This window comes from Gavialis gangeticus, unplaced genomic scaffold, assembly GCF_001723915.1.
Source record: "Gavialis gangeticus isolate Ggan-Ray unplaced genomic scaffold, GavGan_comp1, whole genome shotgun sequence".
Lineage (NCBI taxonomy): Eukaryota > Metazoa > Chordata > Crocodylia > Gavialidae > Gavialis > Gavialis gangeticus.
The window spans coordinates 150,457,822-150,477,889 of record NW_017729032.1 but is presented as its reverse complement, the minus strand read 5'-3'; the positions used below and the strand labels follow the sequence as shown (position 1 = coordinate 150,477,889).

At 40.5% G+C, this 20,068-nt stretch overlaps 1 protein-coding gene across 1 annotated transcript in view; it reads right to left on the bottom strand.

The window, feature by feature from the left end:
- Positions 1-20,068, bottom strand: part of RNF149 (ring finger protein 149) — a 43,126-nt gene that overhangs the window by 7,708 nt on the left and 15,350 nt on the right. The window contains exons 3-8 of the mRNA XM_019523844.1: positions 12,197-12,447; positions 9,364-9,432; positions 4,872-4,954; positions 2,865-2,961; positions 660-800; positions 133-250 (exon numbers count right to left, since the gene is read on the bottom strand). Of these exons, the coding sequence (XP_019379389.1) occupies positions 133-250; positions 660-800; positions 2,865-2,961; positions 4,872-4,954; positions 9,364-9,432; positions 12,197-12,447 (759 nt within the window). The remainder of the gene's footprint in view (positions 1-132; positions 251-659; positions 801-2,864; positions 2,962-4,871; positions 4,955-9,363; positions 9,433-12,196; positions 12,448-20,068) is intronic.

Here is a 20,068-nt window from a genome sequence, read left to right as displayed (position 1 = left end):
CTGCCAGGAAGCCCAACAGCCCCTGCTGCAGCCAGCGAGTGCAGGGCTTTGCACAGCCTTAGCAGGCAAAGACAAGGAATAAATCCCAAATTCCTGGTGCACTCCAGAAATAGTTATTTCCTTAAAACTTACCATGACAACCACAGATGATAGAAGGAACTCTCAAAACCACGAGTCTGCTCTCCAGTATTGCACTCTTATCTATCCCCAATTGACATATGGTAAAGTTGAAACCATGTAGACCACACACCTACAAGAAAGGAAATACAACCTCCAGCCTTTCCCTAAATCATACTCAAAGCTCCCAAAAGGAATGAAGTTTCCTATCAGACTGCTACTTCAGAGGTTTGGAAGCTGAGGAAGTTACAATCATCTGGGAGAGTCTGGCTAAATCATCATAGCCTTGGAAAACTGAACTTCTTCAAAGAATAATTTAAGCCAAAGTAGCAAGAACTCATGATTCATCAAGTCAGCACCAAAAAATGATAGGTTTCAACTAAAGCAGAAAAAGACTTTGCTCAGTGTCCAGTTGATTATCCAAATGATAACGTACTATATTACTACTCACCAAGTAATGCTGTGGTTTCACCTGCATCCTCTTTTAAACTGTTACATTGTAACACAGATTCATTAGTGGATGAGGCTGACAAATCGCTTACTTCATTTCGGCCATCTTCTTGCAAAGCAATGCTCAAACTTCCAAGGGAAACACTGCCACTTATTGATTCAGGTATTGGAACTTCAAATGCATCTTCAGGGTCACCCTTCATAATAAAGTAGGTAAACAAAAGCCAACCAGGAAAAACTGCTTAGCCATCAGAAAAAAAAAATCAAGTTTACTATGACCTGGCAAAGTAAAAACAGTGTCCGTCTTTGGGAGACCTTTACATATTGAATCCACTGAAGGCTGGTTCAAGACAGACATCTGGGTCAAAAGTTTTCCAGTTAACTTTTGGCAAAAAGTTTAAGCAGCTGAAAAAAGGATCTTCTAGTAGGAAGCATTCGGTAACATTAACTATTTGCACCACTACCAACAATGCAAATGAGAATAAAAACTTTGAGAGTTCTGCTTTTAAAATTGATCTGTTATTCAAAAAAGGAATATGTAACATTTTATTGTTTGTATATAGAAATACAAGCTACATTAAGGGTACAGAATAGGTATACTGTAAAATAGTGGTTCCCTATTTCACAAAGGGGATTTAGTGTTGAAGCAGCAGTTTCAGTACTGACATCCTTGGCTTATAGCTGAAGAACAGGCAATGGCCTGTTAAAGGTTTTGTTTGGGGGGGGCGGGGGGGGGCGGTATTTTGTTTTGTTTTAGGGGTCCAAGCATTTTCCTAAATGGTCATTCAAAGTTTGACCAATGCAAAAACTGCACACCGAGATAAGGATTTTCTAACAAGGATGCTGCTCATCCACTTAAAACTAGACAAAATACCCTATTTCACAAATGCTACTATTTAGCTATCTGATAATTTTCCACATTACCAAACTAAACTGGTGTTGAATTAGTGTTCTTGGTGTGTAAACCACTTTTTAAACTCCCAAATCCCAGTTTATTAACGGGCTTCCTTTTTCACCTTTTGTCAAGTGAGCAGGAGACAAGTCTAATCAAATTTCCAGTTTGGCTGTGGTATCTATCACTCCTAAACCTCAATTTAAAGAAGAAACTGCCAATTCTGATGACAGTCACGAAAAAGTTTCCAGATCAAGTACGTTCTCCACTGTTCGCTGGAACCTATTACTGATTTATGGAAAGGAAAAGGTTATGGAACCTAGAATTTGACTAGTTTATTAGTGTCTTAAAATCATCTCTGCACTAACGTAACTTCTAGATCATGTGGAATAAACCACCCCAATATGTTTTGATTTTACAGTTGTCAGATACAGTACCCAGAATAATTAAAGTCTCAGTTCTGAATTAAAAATAGCCATTTAGCATAACTTCAACCATTCCACTTTTTTACATTTATTTAAGAGAAGAGCTACTTAAAATACAAAACTAGTTCATGAAATGAAAATCCCAAAAAACAAGTTAAGTTGTATGTTATAATAAGAAGTGCTACAGTTTTCTTGTGACCTCAGAGAGAAGTGATACGTTGATGACCATGACCTTTCTAGAACTGAAAGTACAGCTCTCTCAGAACCAGTTCTTACCAATTAAACAAACTTTCTACATATCATTTCTCTTTGCAGATACTATCAGCAAGAGAAAATGATGAGGTTTCATTTCTATTTCAACCAACTACTGGCAATCTTCTTCAGGAAAATTCTGATGCTGATTCAGTCGCAAGGATAAAATTCAGCATGCTGGAGAACATGCAAGAAGTCAGCTAACTTATTTTAGGCACTATGGTTAATTCCCTAACCTTCTGAGAAGTTCCGTAGTCAGAGTAAGGGTACTAAATGCCCATGTCTGCTGAAGTATAGAACAGTTATAACTGTGCGGCCTCCAGCAAGTCACATTCTTGTCCCTCAAATTTTTTCCATATTTTACAAATCGGGGTTCACAGAAGTTTAGGGCTGGAAGGGACCTTGCGAGATCATCAGGTCCAGCCCCCCTGCTCTGGCCAGGAAAGGGATAATCAAGCTTTTTGGTTTTTTTTTAACCCCAGGGTATTGTGAGGATAAACTTGTATTTTAAATGTAATATTAAGACCGCCTATTTTAATGCAAATAAATTTATTCTACTGTTCTGGTTCCCACACTCACGATTGTAGCATCTGAGCCCCAAGTTTTCTGGTAATCTCCTGTATATTAAAGAACACCTGTTCTCAGTTAAAAGGCAGATGTACAGTCTGTCTTGCTTTCTGCTTTGGCCACTGGTAGTATATACGCACTTAAGTAAATGTATAACATACCCAGTATCCCAGAGCTTTGATGACATCTAGCTTGCACATTGGACAAGTTCTGTGGTCCACCAGCCACGGGTCAATGCATATCCTATGAAAAATATGCCTGAAGAAAAGAAAGCATCTTTAGAACACAATATTTTTTAAATCACAACTATTTCTTCATAAACCCTTTTAAATTTGTAGTATTCCAAGTAGGAGGTTATGTAAATTAATGGGTAAACCAGTTTTTTGGTTTTTTTAATTGCCAAGGTAAAAAGAGCAAATGGGAAAAAAAGTCAAGCATACATAACATAGACCAGACAAAAGATAGACTGGTCCTTTTTTAAATAAATAAAAAGAATCAGTCCTCACTCTTAAGTGATTCCACAGATAAAGCAGTGTCAGTTTTAAAAAGCAGCTATAAAATACTACTAGTAAGGTCTGTCTTGTCAATTGTTCAGGGGGAATATCTATACCATTTGCTCAACCCTTCTAAGGACACTGCTGTTGAGCATAACCTAGGCTGACCTGCTCTCATTCCAAAGGAATCAAATCCAGAAGGGAGGTGGTAAAACTATTTGAGGAAACAGATCTTGGAAGTGGTTCGAAGGACACCTCTAGAGTGGCTTCACCCTCTCATTTCCAAATCTCATGGATGTGGAGCAGGAGCAGCATTGTTCTGAAACATGCTCAAGGGAAGTAGTGTAAGCAAAATATTTAAAATATATTTTGCCTATACTTGTATATCTTTAAATGTTCTTATTAAGGCCCAGTATTTCACTTTGCTCACTGTCAAAATGATATCTGGTTACTCATTTCAGGGGAAAAATTATCATTTAAAAACAATACAAATAGGAAAGCACTGTTTTATATATTTCATATTAAAGCCCCAACTGATGTTGAAGCTTTAATTGATTATATTCTTGTGTACCATTTTTGGTAGCTAGTTTAATTCTCTGAACACTAACATTTTTAATAGGATGCAACCAAGCTAAGACTGTATTTTAAATTAAAAAAAAATATCTGCAGAAGATTTAACCCCAAAAATTTAAGGTTCATGCATATAACACCTAATGCATGTTCTCAAGGAATAATGAACTTTCAAACAAGGGGAGACTTCTCTCAGGTTTGAACGTGACACTCTTGCTTCTCTCCCTTTTCCCCCACCTTCCCCAATTGTTTTCCCTAACAAACCATAGGTAAAGAAAATTGGGAGGAGGGGAGCCAGACAGGGAAGAAGGGTGGGACAGGGTAGGAGAAGACTGAAGAAAAGAATGCTCCCTTCCACCCCAAAAATCAAAACTCATACCAAGAAGATGCTTTACAGTATGCCGTTACTTACGCAACAAACTTTCGGCAAGTTCAGTCCAACATGTCTTACTGCTTTTTCATTCCAAATCTTTCTTTACATTTACTACTATTCTCTCAAAAGTATTATTTGTACTTGTTCTGTTTATACATCTCTGGTCTTACAAAAATCCTTCTGAATCAGAGAAAATGAGGGTTGGAAGGGATCTCTCAGGAGGTCATCTAGTCCAACCCCCTGCTCAAAGCGGTACCATCCCCAGCTAGATCATTCCAGCCAGAGCTCTCTCAAGTCTGGCCTTAAAAACCGCCAAGGACAGCTATTCCACCACCTCTTTGGGTAACCTGTTCTAGTGCTTCTCCACCCTCCTAGTGAGAAAGTTTTTCCTAATATCCAACCTTAACTTCCCCTGCTGCAGCTTGAGACTATTGCCCCTTGTTTTGTCATCTGTCACCACTGAAAGCAGTCCAGATCCATCCTGAAACCAAATATGATCTCACTAGAAAGAATACTGACAACTAGCAGTAATTAAACTAATTTGCACATGTATATGCAAATGAGAGTTTGCATTTCACACCATACATGTGAAAGAAATACCATTTATTCATGCCTTTTACACATAACAGGCCAAACAGATGGCACAGTTTCAGTGCCTTGTATGACCCTGTGACAATGTCAGTAATGTTTCTCAGGAAAAATATGGTAAAAGAAAAAGAAAATACACTTACTTGCATGGTAGAATTCGGACAGTATCTTTTGGTTTATAGTTTTCAATGCACACAGCACAATTTTCTGCATCAACATCTAAACCCTGAAGAAAAACACCATATTTAAATGAACAGCTATAAGACGGTGTTCAAAATCATATCCTGATTGCAACAAATATGAATCGCACATAACTTTACATAATGCATAATGCAGAAAATGTTTTAAAGTGGGGTCTTCCAACTGCTGGCCTACAGGCTGCATGCAGCCTAAAAGAGGTTAAGTTGTAGCCCCCAGTTCCTGCCTGCCCACTGCTCTGGCTGTGAGAGCAGCCAGAGTCTTCATGCTTCCCTTCTTTCCTCTAGCTTTTGCTGCCTACCCCCTCTCCAGGCTGGGGGAGCTGAGGGTGAACCTGGAGCTGCAGGTGGATGTGGTAAAGCAGCTGTGGGGGACTCCTGTGTGGTGTAGGGGATGGGAGGGGACAGAAGGTGCACAGTGCAAGGGGGGAGGGGGGCCTGCACCTGCATGGTGCTGTAGAGGTGTTCACTCTGGTGCAGGCTGTGGGTGTACAGCATCCACTAATCTGCCCAGCAGGGCATTTGGCCCCCAGCTGCTTACAAGACAGCCCTGATTTAAAGTATCACAAGAAAGCAGTTTCCTGTCATTCAAAATCAAAGAAAAATTATAATTAGAAGGTTTGAGAAAACTGAAGCCAAAGCTTCTGACTGTGGCTAAATTTTCATATATTTAGTTCTATACCCACTTAAGTCAACTTGAACATTTTTGGTAGCTCGTTTAATTCTCTGAATGCTAACATTTGTAACAGGCTGCAACCAAGCTATGATTACAAATAAAAACTAGTATACTAGTCATACATACAACACCTAATCCATGTTCTCAAGTAATAATGAGCTTTCAAACAAGAAAAGACTTCTCTCAGAGTTGAACATGGCACCCTCTTGCTTCTCTTCCCTTTCCCCATCCTCCCCAGTCATTTTCCCTGACAAACCAACTATGCAAAGAAAACTGGGGGAGGAAGGAGACAGAGACTGAAGAGAAGAATTATCCCTTCCACCCCCAAAATTCATATAAAAAGATGCAATCAGTACAGTATGCTGTTATTTATGCAACAGACTTTCCTCAAGTTTGTGTGTCCCAACACGTCTTACTGCTTTTTCACTCTAAATCTCCCTTTGCATTTATTTTGCAGCCATATACATTAACATATTTAACATGGCCAATAATAAAATTAATTTTTAACTGGGCTACATATAAAAGCAAATGCCATTATTTTCTCACAAATAAGACATGCACTTGGGGGGGGGGGGGGTTAGAAGGCAGAACATCGGAGGGTGGTGAAACAGTGAGGGCTGGCTGATGGAGGGACAAGCCCAGCTGGGATGCATCCCAGTCTATAGGGAGGGAGGAGTTTGGCGCCCTGGGGCCATGAAGGGGTGGGGTTAAACCTCCCTTCCCCTGTTCAAACTTACTGCTGGCTGTGATTGTGGACTACAAATCCCAGAGGCACCTGGAAGCAGGAAGAGGAAGTGATGAGCAACCCTGCAGAGTTCTGCTGTTGTAATTCTGGACTGCAAATCCCAGAGACTTTGGGGGCAACAGGAAGAGGAAGTGAACAGACAGCCAGTTAACTGTGCTCACAGCCAGTTATACAGCAGCTCACTCACCCGCAGCCAGCACAAGAGCTCTTCAGCCGAAAGGTACTGCTCCACTGGCAACTGTGACAGGGTTTAATCACTGGATTCCATTCCTGCTGCTAACTGCCCCAGGGAGAAGTGGTAGCCATTTTAACACATCTGCTTGCTTCTTTTCTTCCCTGCTTCTATTCCAGTGAAGGAAAGATCACCTGACTCTCCATTTAAGACATGGCACTCTAATTTTGGAGAACTGATATGGAAGGGAAGGTGCCTGAGGTATGCAAATAACTACAGTATATGATAGATACTAGAAGAGCAGAGATTTAGCATTAAAAAACTCCACAATATAAAGTTGTCTTTCATGTTTGCAGAATGTGAAACAGCGGTTCCCAGTCTATGGTACGGATACCACCAGTGGTATGCAGACAACCTGTCAATGGTACGCATTAACAGATTTATTATAATTACTTTATATGACAAAAATTTGCTGGTGGTACACAAGGTTGAACTGAAAAATTTGCCAGTGGTACTTAAGGTTGTATTGTTTTAAATTGGTGGTGCACAATTTGTCAGAGTTTGGGAACTCTGGGTATTATTGCTGGGTTTGGGAACTCAAGAGTATCATTGCTGCAATGCTCACTTGCATTAGTAATCAGGGGCAGGCTACAGAAGTCGGATCAGCAATTTATCTCTTATAGAAAATAATTGTGTGTCCATTTCTAGATAAAAGTTGCCGATCTTTATACGTGCAGGTATATGAACATGTATTTGCTATCACAAATATTTTTTACTATGAAAGGAAGGATTTCAAGTTTACGGTATGTAGCAGATGAGCAAACATGTCCATTTTGCAATTATCCCTTACGCTGATCAGGAAAGATTCACAACAGTAAATACACTTTTTAAGTGTGACCTATTTTTACTTGAAATGCTTTAACTTTGAATGCTTCTACCTTGCTATTCAATAAAAAACCCCTTCATTTTTTTAAATAATAAAAGCCAGACTAGATCAAAAGTGAAACAAAATGTACATTTGTCTAGGCCAGTGATTTTCACGCTGTGGTCTACAGACCCTTGGATCTTTCAGGTCTAAGGGGTCTGTGAAAGATGACCACAATTAAAAGTATGTGAATACCCACACTTAAAATGCGCAGGGGTCCGTGCCTCCATTCAAAATTTTTTAAGGGTCTGCAAATCCAAAATGGTTGAAAACCACTGCTCTAGGCTATAAGACACTATTTTGGGATAAATTTCATGAAGGTACACTTGAATAAAACTACCAGTGTAAAAGCAGCCCTATCTTTGCAAATGATCTACTTGCACTCACATAATTGGAGTCCCTAAGGAATATAGAAAAAGCACAAGCCTAGCAAGGGCTTGTCAAGACTAGCAGGAGTCTGTCACATTCAGAGTGCAGCAATTTGGATCAGCATGCAGGAAACTTTAATTTAATTTAATCTGTATCTCAACTTGTATCATGGTTTGCATTTATACCACAAGCTTCTAAAGGTATTTTAGCAACAAAATATGTTGATTTCCAACAAAATGTTGCTTTTACAGTAAATCTGATTAATTTCTCATTTGCTCTGGATTATTTTTTTGTTACTGTCTTATGCTAACCTGAGTTTGAGTGGAAACTAGAATTAATATTAAAATTATAATTTAAATTATTTTTAATGTACCATATTTTTTACTATAAAATTTTAAGAAAAAGACATCTTCCCCTCTCACCCTTTTTATATTCATAGATGGGGTGGGGAGGAAGAGAAAGACCAAGAGCATGAGCGCGCACGAGTGAGCGAGCGCACTTCAAACCCCAACTTTCTCAACTCTGAAGAAAACTAGTTCATCAACTGAGCAAGCTGAATAAACTAAAAACAAATACTCTGCACATGGCTATCAAAAGTTTATTTAGTACAGGCAGTCCACAGACTTAACGATAAGACATGGTTCTCAGGAACCAATTGTAAGTCGAAATGTTATAACTCGGAACTGATTTTCCCATAGGAACAATGTTATAAATGGGCCATTGGTTCCTTTCCGACGCTTGATACAACTGCATCCAGCTGCTAAGTCTGTTGTGGTGGAAGGGGAGAGAGAAGGGAAGGGGAGGGGCAGATCAATGCCCCCGCAACAGAGGGATTGGGGCTGGTGCAAGCACTGCCCAACCAGGGCACAGGAGTGCGGGACAAAACTGCAGCTCATCTGGGGGGGCACAGGAGGGTTTCGGCACGTACCAGGGGTCCAGCTATAGCTTCAGCTACTACCTGCTTGCTACCTCCACCTTCCCGAGCATCCTCTATATCTTGCCTTTCTGCTCCCCTGCCTGCCCTTCTCCATCCTTCTTACCCTTGCTATAATTTTCCACGTGTAGAGTCTAATTAAAATAATACTGTATTTACTCAAATGTAGTTGACTCTGAATTAAATTGACAGATAAAGTAAAATTAGACTTCAAAACAAGTTGCTGTAATTTCCAATAGGTTTATTTGGAATCAGTTTGGATTTTTAAAAGTATTTTTTGTCTGCTGACCATATTTGTACAGAGCTTTTATGAAGTAAACTATTTCTTGATTGAGACCCTCTTATTTGTTTTTATATACTCTTACACAAGTAAACTCTTCTCTGTATTTAACAAATCTGTCTTTTCTTTAGAGTATTTGAAGATTTGTTTAAAAACAAAAACAAACAAACAAACAAAAACTTTGTCTTGCTAAGAAAACAAGACCAAAAAAATAAAACAGTCGTGTGCTATGTTTTATAGATAGCCCTATAAAAGTTAGTTTTAGAATGCTTAACCAAAAAAAAACAGACAACCTTATAAAGAACATTTCATCAGTATAGAAATAAAATCAAATTACCTTGTCTCCACGTTTAACAGTATGCAGCTGAAGCTGGCTGATCACTTTCTTGGTTTCCTTTCTGTAGCCCTTAAAAAAGCATTTTTTTTAATTATTACTCCAAGCTACCTTATCACTCAAGTGAAATGCTATCATCAAACCCCTGTAGGATATTCAGTATAATTTACTAAATGTCCCAAACATTTTAGAAAATTTTCAATTTTTTATACCATTTTAAATAAATGAAGCATTTGCAACCACCACCAACCATTAAGGCCCCTGGCACACATTACACTTAAGACCTGCTTAGCCAGTTAACCACACCATGTTACCCAGCCACACATTAATGCAACTAATGGTGTGATAAAATAAGGCATAAGCTGCAGTTATTACACAAAAAGTGTGTAATAATTTTGTGGTCGGCTCGTTCCATACCGCTAACTGAATGTGTGGCCAGGCTGGGGCTCCCAGATGTGGGAGCCTATTATTGCTAGTGCAGGGGGAGCCCAGAATCATGATGCAATCTGATGCAGGATCCCCCCAATCATGCCTCCTGCCACACACGTGTGGCATAGCAGCAAGTGAGACTGGGGATCCTGTATCAGATCCCATTGTGCCTTTGTCTGCCAGGGGCCTAAAAGGAAGCAAAATTCCAGAACCTAGCAATCACTGAAGTAAATGCATGATCATTTATCAATACAATGCACCTTAGTAGTTTCCAGAGCAACTGGGTGCTGTCAAGTGCATATCTGTGCAGAGATAAGGTTGAAGGAAAACAATTTTGAACACAGGCAACATCTGCACGGGTAAATCTAAATAGGTAACCAACTTTGACCAAGAAGAAGCATAACCGAACTAAAATCACTCAATCTAATGAGAAACATTAGTTTAAGGTAACAAGGAAGCATTGTGAGAAGTTTTGGGTCATGAGACCATGTGCTATTTCTAGCTTAAGTAAGCATACAGCATATAAAAATTACACAACTAAAAACACTACCATATTCAATGTTTTCTTTTTCTTTGACTGAATGGGGGCACTCAGAAGTATGGTGTATATTCCAACATGATAGTTTCAGGTTAGTTTTAGGCCCAATCCTGCAGCATGTACTTATACAACTGAGAGCTACTCTGTATGCAAATGGATATGAGCCTTAATCATTTTCTGCACATGACATTATGCCATTTTCTAAATGCTTCGTCTTGGGGCATCTCATTACATGCATTTAAAGTAGCTTCTTCATACTGTATTCAATTGTTGTGTCCTGCCTCCTTGCTTCTAAAACATTAAGTGTGCACCTACAATCTACCAAGCCATATGCACATCTGATAGCAAAAGTTTCCTTCCCAAGCTTCATTCCAGAATTGGGCAGAAAACATTACAAAAATTAATGGAAATATTTTTGTTGTCAGTAAGTAATCTGTACCTTTATAGTTGAAACAATCCATAAAATTCTTCTCTTTATAATGTCTTTTAAAATTGTGAAACAAAAATCACAGAAAATTATTATGAACATAAGTTACATGACTCCCCTACTCCTAGGCCATGCACGTCAGTCATACAATGATATTCCACGCTCAGCAGCTCCCAATTCCCATTACTACACATTCTAATAAACCAGTAGGGGCCAATGACAGGCCTTCCACAAATGAGCACTGCATTTTCTGAGTGATGCTCCTAATCTCTTCCTCTGTCCATATGTTGATCTGCCTTTTGCTTCCTGCCCAATCTTCTGTTCTGCTTTCTGCCGTCTGCCACTGTGCTGCCTATCCCCTCTCCAATCTGCTGTATGCCACATAGACACTCTGTGCCACCTGTGGGTCACATGCCACAGATTGGCCTCCCCTGTAACAGACTAATGGCTCTTAATTTCACTTATTTAATATCCAATCAAATGGCTAAGAAACAGTCACACAATTCACTATGCTCTCCTCTTTTTATTTTCACTGGTACAAAAAGATTATGGAATTGGGTTCATAAGTTAATTTTCTATCAGTTTTTTAGGATCAAAATAAAGTAAATAAGATGTACTCCTGGAGCTGTTGATGGCTCCATGTATCCTCAATGGTCATCTAAAGGATGTGGGAAATTCTTTTCTAAAGGATATATCAAGCCACTGCTCTTTGTGACCTCTTGCCTGTTGGAACAAAACCCATTTGTCAGAAAAAATGGCAAATTATACTCTTCAACTGAGAAGTGGAAGAGGAACTAGACACAGGAACAACTGGATGGAGAAAATGGCTACTTCTTCATTCTCTCAAGTGCCCAAGTCTCCACGTCCCAAATAATTTGGTATACTTCAGCAGGCATCCGCTCTACGATCCATTTCTACTTTGCAGTTCACCCTGATCAACTGGTAGTACGTTACACTAGTCCAGAATCAGCTTTTGTAAAGCTCTGACACTAACCATTTTAGACCTAAATTACTTAAGATCTCCAGTAGCTGGGCAAGGCTTCTCTTTAAAACTTTATTTATTGATGTTCTCTGGCTGAAAATGATTGTTCCCTTCCTCCTCTAAGTTTTAACTGAAAAGAAGAGAGTTCCTCCATCTAAACCAGCAAGTAAAAAGTCTGTAAGAGACTTCTATGTTTTAAATTATTCAACACTGACTTAAGTAATAGGGCAATTGTAAAGTATTCTGGTAGGAGCAGATTATTTCAGAAAAAGATTAATAATTAAAGCTAAGAAGACATGAGATGCCACATTGACATGCTGCTTATTAGTGTAAGAAGCATTCATGGATGGGAGAGAAACAGGAAAATGCAAACAGAGTAGCAGAGCTAGACAAAGGAAACACCTTTCTAAACATTTCACAGAAATAATATTAAAAATACTAATTTCAAATATGAAATTACCTGGTTTCCAAATTGTGACCCAGTATACAGAAAACGTTGTATGTAGTAAAATATGAGCCAAGCTAGTGATATAATCATCATGGTGATGAAGGCAATGGCTACAAACACAACCGACTGTCCACTGATGAACTCCTGCACATGTCGCGTCCCAACACCAATGGTCATTTTTACTGGAATTCCTCTTCGAACTGGTTCCAAAATCTCTATTCCTTTTGGATAGCCAACCATAATTACTACTGTATTCCCTGTTCCTGTTGGGCAGTGAAAAATGGAAAACAAAACAAAACAAAAAAAAACATAAAAACAAAGTCAACATAATACAGAAAGAATTCTGTTATGTGAATGCAATTAACTCTCTTTAATGAGAAAAGCGGTCAAATAAAGCCTGTGGGAAGTGCTCAAACCTTCTGAACAAAGCAAAGAATTACTTAAGGGAGGCAAGTGTAATTGCTAAAAAGCAACAACAGAAGTTCTTAAAGGCATAATAAGTATTAAGAATTTATGTAAATAATCGAAATAAGATATGCAGAAGTATATGGTGGAGGAAACAAAGAAGTTGGTGATATAGTCGTCACTCCCCCTTTTTTATTCTTGGTCCACATAGCAGAGGCAGTGGGGGTGAAATAGGGTATGCAGGGCTGTGATCTACAGAGACTGTGGGTGAGAGGGCACAGGGATGTGAAGGGCTGCAGTGAAATTTAGGGAGGCAGGAGAGGACTCAATGCATTATGAGGAGGGATGCTGAAGAGTCAAGGGAGCTGATGTCTGTGTGCAGGGTCCAATGGGTTCATGGGGGCAATGTAGAAATTAATAGGGCTTGAGGCAGGGATGAAGATATCTAATGGGGCTTAGGAAACAATGTGGTGGGATATGTGGAATAACAGGAGACAGTGGGAGGGATTTGAAGGGACAAGGGCAATGAATAAAGAACAATGAGGGGCAGTTTGGGGCTATGGTGCAGTGTCTGGGAGACTCATATGTTGGGGTGCAGGGAGCAGTTTTGTTTATGACTAGTCTGGGGACTAACAGTTATACTCCCGTGGCACCAGGTGCCTGTCCACGCTGGAGCTGGCAATCAAGACACCTATTCTGACCACCACTCAAGCTATATTTGGTTTTGCTTGGTTTTTAAACTAAATTATATAGCCCTATGCCCCCAACATATTAGTAACGCTTCTAGTTTCTTTTTAATTGGAGAAAAAGTGTGCACTACATTATGTGATGTCATACCACACCATGTGCACCCCCCTTTCAAAATCTGATATCTATCCATGGGCATATATGCATGTCTGACAGCTATATATTCAGGCCTAACATGCCTGCAGACAAAACTGGATGGTGATGTTAATATTCAGTTAGAAAATATATAAGTAACATATACCTATAGTCTTGAAATATATAAATATACATTATTTGCACATATATTAAATATATATACATTTTATATAAATATATAAAAGTATAATATAATAATATATATCAAGTATATATACAAGTACATATATAAAGTCTTGAAATCACTCACATTCTAGAACGTACTAAATCATACACATTTTAATTCATAAATCTTTAGTGGAGACATAAATTTATCTTTTCGCCATGTGACAGACGCACCCAGTTAATTCCTGAGATTCTGCTACTATGAATCAATAGTTTTGAGTTCTTTTTTTCTCATTTTAAATGGGATCTGTAGATAGAGTTTGTGGTGGAAATATTCTGAAACTCTAATCAGAAAGCTTAGAACCAAGGGCACTTATACATGTGCTTCAGGAGGCTGGGGGCAAGGGAGCAACAACACTCTAATTAGCACAGCTCTGAGAGCTGCGTTAATTAAAAGTGCCTGAAGCATCACATGCAGCCTCCCCGCACTGAAAAATGGTTGTGGGGCACTTTAAACTAAAGCTCATCGAAGGTGCTTTAATCTACAGCTCATTCGATGAGCTTTAGTTTAAAGCACCCCAACACCATTTTTTAGCATGGGGATGCCAATACACGCGACACCAGTCTGGTCCGATGTGCTATAATTACAGCACATCAGAGCAGCCTCCCTGCACATGTATAGAAGCCCCAAGGTATCATCTCATTATAAAAATATTTCAGTTACCTTTTGTACGAAGTGCTTTTTAGTAAAAGCACTAGACATGAACTTTTGCAGGACAAAACCACCACACAAAAAACAAATCAAGAACTTATAAACAAAAATCAAAGATTACAGCCACTCTCCTCAGGCTTGTTTCTTGTTTTGCCAAAACAAACAAACCAACCAACTGTTGGCTTAGAAATGGTATTTAAAAGATTGCTTTTTGGGAATTGGCTTACTATAGGTATAGATGTATACATTATAAGGGTTTAGATGGGCAACAGGGGTTAACTGATTTCTAAATAGCTTGAGTCCTCACAGTCATGTGAGATCACAGCCTTGGAAGCAGGCAGACTGTCTAACACAGGGGTGGGCAAAACGTGGCCCAGGGGGCCTGATGCGGCCCACCAGGCCATTCTATCCAGCCCACGGGGCCCCTAAAAAAATTTAGAAAATTAATATTTATCTGTCCCTGGCTGCCTGTCATGCATCCCTCAATGGCTTACCAAAACTCAGTAAGTGGCCCTCTGCCCAAAATAACTGCCCACCCCTGCTCTAACACAATAAAGCCAACAAGAACACAGTTTGGAAAAACCGTGTGGGAACCAAGGAAGTATGCATTATACTATCCATAACACAAGATACAAGTGGAACCAGCTGCAAGGCGCCGGAGCAGGAGGGCCTCAAGTCTTGGTTTTGGGGGAACAGACCAAATTAGGAGAAGGCCTGGAAAGACCAAATTAGTATATGCGCATGTGATGGCCTTGGAATGTCTTGATGACAGTACATGGACAGTGTGACCACACAGAGGAACCAACCAGAGATAGCCACGGATGAAGAGTCATCGGGAGGGAAGGAGAATACAAAAGCAGAGACTTGAGAGTAACAAAGGGTCCCTCCCTGTCCTGCCCAGGTCCCTCCTTCTTGTCCCTCTCCATCCTTCTCTTCAAGAGGGGTCCCCATCTCCATCCCCCAGGAAGGGTCACCGAGGCAACCATGGACAGAGGGCACATGACCAGGCCATCTCATCCATCCCACTTGAGGAGGGGGTGTGGGCCTTGGCATCCCACCTCCAGACTGCTGACACCTAAGAGAGAGCCTCAGAGTAGAGACTGTGTCCTGGCCAGATTTACTTTGACTCTGATGACACACCCTAGAATTTGGTAGATATAGAGAACTGCTTGATTGTTTGTATTGTTTCTTTTCTGTTATCACTGTGTATCAATAAATCTGCCTATTATTGAATGGAAAAGTCGTGGTCAATCTGAGGGCAGGTCTCCCTCCCTGCCTGTGGAACAAGGCCTCTGGGTCCTAAATCCACCAACGAACAACCAACCAACCCACAAACAGTTGGTTTATCCTCAAAGAAGTCTACCTCAAAATCTTTAGAAAGTAAACAAAGTGCACTACATTATTAGGCTTCTATACTAACCGTATCAGTGTAACAGGTCTCATCTCAGGGTCTCCAGGTTTAGTGAAAGAGGGTTGTTTATATAGTCCCCATACATTTCTGTGCAGATTCTATTATTTTAATCTCTTGAGAAATTACATTTTAATGCCTGCTTTGCTGTTGTAGTTTCATTCCATCTTTTCTCAGAACTACAACAAGCTCATGTATTCCCAGGAAAGAAGAGGAAGGAAAGGGCTTCCAACCAACCCCACCAAATGAAGCTAACACTTCAATGCTAAAGCATGGTTTTTCTTTCTTACACACCCGAGACTGCTCATCTCAGAGTCACTTCCTCCCTGAGAGGTTTGGATGGACCGTTTTGTTCGCAATATGTTAAACTTCACATATTTGATGAGTCCTGTCTAAATGCATTTAAGATGCATGTGGCAGAGGAGGGGAGCAATGAAAGTGGCAATAGATGCATAACCCTTTCCCACAGCGCACAGACTTCAATGTATAAAGACAGTGGGCAAGTTTTTTTAAATCCATCTGTCCTCTCCTGCTTTTTCAGGCTGAAGCAGCTGGTCAACACATACTATTAGACTACAGGCTGAAGAAATATTTGCCGACTTAAGCATTACAGCTTTGCTTTCATAACTGTGCTAACAAAAGCTTATTCACAGCTAAACTTCATTAATATAAAGCTAAGGTTGTCCTGTAGTTTCCTATGCCCTATTCAAGTTACGTGATACTTGAACCTCTGACAACCAAGAAATGAGGAGTTAAGGTGTATGCACTCGCACAACTTCTTCTATGGCCCCCTGGAACAAAAACAGACTTTGGGAATTATCTGTACCCGCTCCAAATCTAATGTTAAGCACAGCCGTATATTGAGGATTAAGCAAAACAGGTTGGCAGAGTTGCAATCGTGAAATGAGATCTGAACTCCACCTCCCTCACATGCTAACAAGTACACACCCAGGTACTGGAGATCTCAAGCTCAGAGCCTGCAAGCAACAATCCCACAACCTCTCCTAACAGCTAGACCTTTTGCACCACATCCTCTGTCCATGGTACATAATTAGACCCAGGTACATAAGAGAGATGCACAGTACAGGTTTCCCTTGCTTTATGTGGGTTCTGTATGTGCGAATTCACTCTTATGCAATGGCTCTTTTTATACCAAAAATTCACTATATGCAAGGTAAATTCACTCTTATGCGATCGGTGTGATGGAAGCCGCACAGTCAGCTGCTTTGTGTGGAGCACTGTAGGAGTGACACGCACCAAAATATAGCCTCCTGTGTAGATCTTTGCTCCTTGCTCATTGTCTGTGACATTGGTTTCTGTAGTTGCCATCCCCACTATGATAGTGCCCTGTGCTCGTGTGTATTGTCTGCTGTTGGTGAGTACCAAAATTGTCTTGTAAAAGTGGCAGAAATGGGTCAGTACAGTTGATGTCTTGAAACGTATTCCTATTTGTTACATTTTAAAGTGGGTTCCCTTTATGCAAATTCGAGTTATACGCCATTTTCCAGGAACACATGTACAGCATAGACAGCATAAAGCTAGGGAAACCTGTATATACAACTATAGCGCAGGCTACAAGATAACACAGGGTATGTTTGTATAGCACAAGGCAGCACCATACTGAGACATACCTGAGCCAGGAGCCAAGTAGCTGTATTATTGCTGTCCTGCACACTAGCCAAAAAGCTCATCCAAGAAATAACACTTACTTGCCTGGGTAGTGTTGAGGTGATATTGTCACTGTAATGATCCAGGAGAGACGCAAAAGGCAAGAATTCTTCCGGGTGGTATCTTTTATTGGACCCCTGTGTGGCTGGTAGGCAAGCTTTTGGGCATCACAGTCCCCTTCCTCAGGAGGCCTGTACAGTGCAAGGCAGCGCCATACTGAGACACACCACAACTGTACCTCAGCCAGAAGCAATGTAGCTGTTGTTAAATGTGGAAGACTGAGGAAGGGTACTGATATATCCAAAAGCTTGCCTATATCCATACCAAGCATATATAATAAGCCAATAGAAGATAGCACCCACAAGAATTCTTGCTTCCTGTCTACTTGCCTGTCTTTCATGCACTAATGCAGCTGGACTGCTTAAAGTTCAGCAATAGCACAGCACCTCAGCATGGTGCTGCCTCTTTCTGCAGAAGCAAACCCATGTAGACAAGGTGGTTCAAATGGCTCATGCTAGTGGAGAGGAACCCTCAGGATCAACTCTAGACATCAAAATAGACATAACTAATTTGTCCCCTTGACCCACCATGGTTAGAAAGCCTTGTAGTGCATGTGTACTGTAAATCACAGACACGTGTCTAACACACACTATGAAAAAGCTAACTTAATTTTTCATATTGATTCCAATTTTGCTTCCCTACAAAAAAGGTAGTAGGTTGCATGCAGTCTCAAGACACTGAGGGCCTATTTGGCCATGATCAAAGACATGGTTCAATTCCCAGGTTTACAACTGCACTAAAAAAAGGAGGAGGTGATAGAATCGGTCAGTTAGAAGGCACAATAACTTTTTGGGAAACTCTGTCAGGAACCCATTCATCAAAAAGCCCACACAAAAACCACAAAAAACCCAAAAAAGCCTCTGGGGAAGTCCCCGCCACAAAAAACCCTCCAGGTTAAGTCACTAACCTACATGCACCACAAAGTTAAATGTCAAGGTTCTTGAATAATCACTTGGATTATAGACTATTTAGAAATGTCAACCTTTAAATAGAAAGTTCTCAGACTTTCCTACAGTAAAGCTGGTGCTCCCCTCAATGTTCCTGCCTCACCTCCCTGAGGCTCCATCCAAGAAGCTCTTTGCCAAAATGGTTATACCAATACAGTTTAGTAGTAAGGTTACTCAAAGCTTCAGGCACTGATTTGATTCAAAGGAGATTTGGCCCAATTCAGCGGCCAAACCTCCAAATCCAAATCGAATCGGAAGCCTCCGAATTGATTCGGAGAGATTCGACAATTCGGCCATAGACAAAGCTTTATATGTTTTTTCTACGTACCTCGAGGTACCAAGCGCAGCTCATGAACGCCGAGATGCTGGGGCGGATGGAGCATCCTACGGGAGCGTGACAGCAAACCAGAAATGGACCAGAAGTACTTCCAGTCCGCTGCAGAGTATGCTGGCGACCCCACCCCACCTCCCGGCACAGTGACTGGTCCTGGGTCAGGAGGGGCACCCAGGGTTCCCCTGCAGCCAATCGCTGAGCCAGGGAGGCATGGGTGGGGGGGGTCCACCGCCAAGTGTGCAGGGGACCTGCCCCATGCTCCTGCACCTCACCACCATCTCAGTGTCCACCTCACCACCATCTCAGCGTTCATGCCTGGTACCTCAGGGTATGCAGAAAAAACATATAAAGCTGCATCTATGGCCAAATCGTCATATCTCTCCAAATCAGAATCGAATCTTCAGATTTGGCCAAATCAAATCAGGACAGTGATCCAAATCAATTAATTGAATCACTGTCCCCCAAAGTGGGTTGAATCCAAATAGACTGCTGCCCACTTCACACACCACTATTTAGTATCATAGCATTACTGGCATAATGTCATTTATACCAAAAGAACTGTGGTTGTTTTTATAACTACATCTACAGCTACATCTGTCAGGGATCAAACTCCTCTTATCACTAACGGAGAGACCTACGCTGGCAAAAGTTCAAAGTGAAAAACTACCCAGAGAAATGTGTGATCTTAAAGGAGGGGACAGCAAAGAAAGAAAAAGGAATACAAGAGGAGATAAAAGACATACAAGAGAAGAAAAGGTACAACAGGAACACAGAGTTGCTGTACTTACATGGGGGCACTGTAAAAAAAGAATTTGCATTAAATGGAGTGGAGGAAGCAAACATTTTTTCCATGTGGGAAAGAGTAATCTGCTATTTAAAAAAAGAAAGAAGGAAAAAAAAAAGGGATATGGGAATTATAGCTATTAACAGACAATCCAAAGCAGTGTAGGCTGATGCTTGTTGTTTAACTAAGTAAACCTATGGTACAAGTTAACCATGACTAATTTACAAGGTAGTGCCACTTCACTTACTTCAGAGGGAGGCTTACTTTCCCTCAAGGGTCTCAAATATGGTTTGAAACAGCTGCACATCTCCTCTTTGAAGAACTGCTGATTTCACTAGAGGGAAGGAAACTTCTGCCTCATTAAGAACAATGCAGAAAGATTCCACTGCAAACTAAAATTTCACCCGAGATCTCCTTTAAAGATTAGCTGGATATGAGCAACAGTGGTGAACCTGCCCCTACCTGTATAATGTCTGCAACAGGATTTCTCCCCACCAGACATGCTTTGACTTCTTATTCTTTGCATCCTGAAGTCTCTTCACAGCATCTGATCAAGTAAACCACTGTTACAAAAGTTTG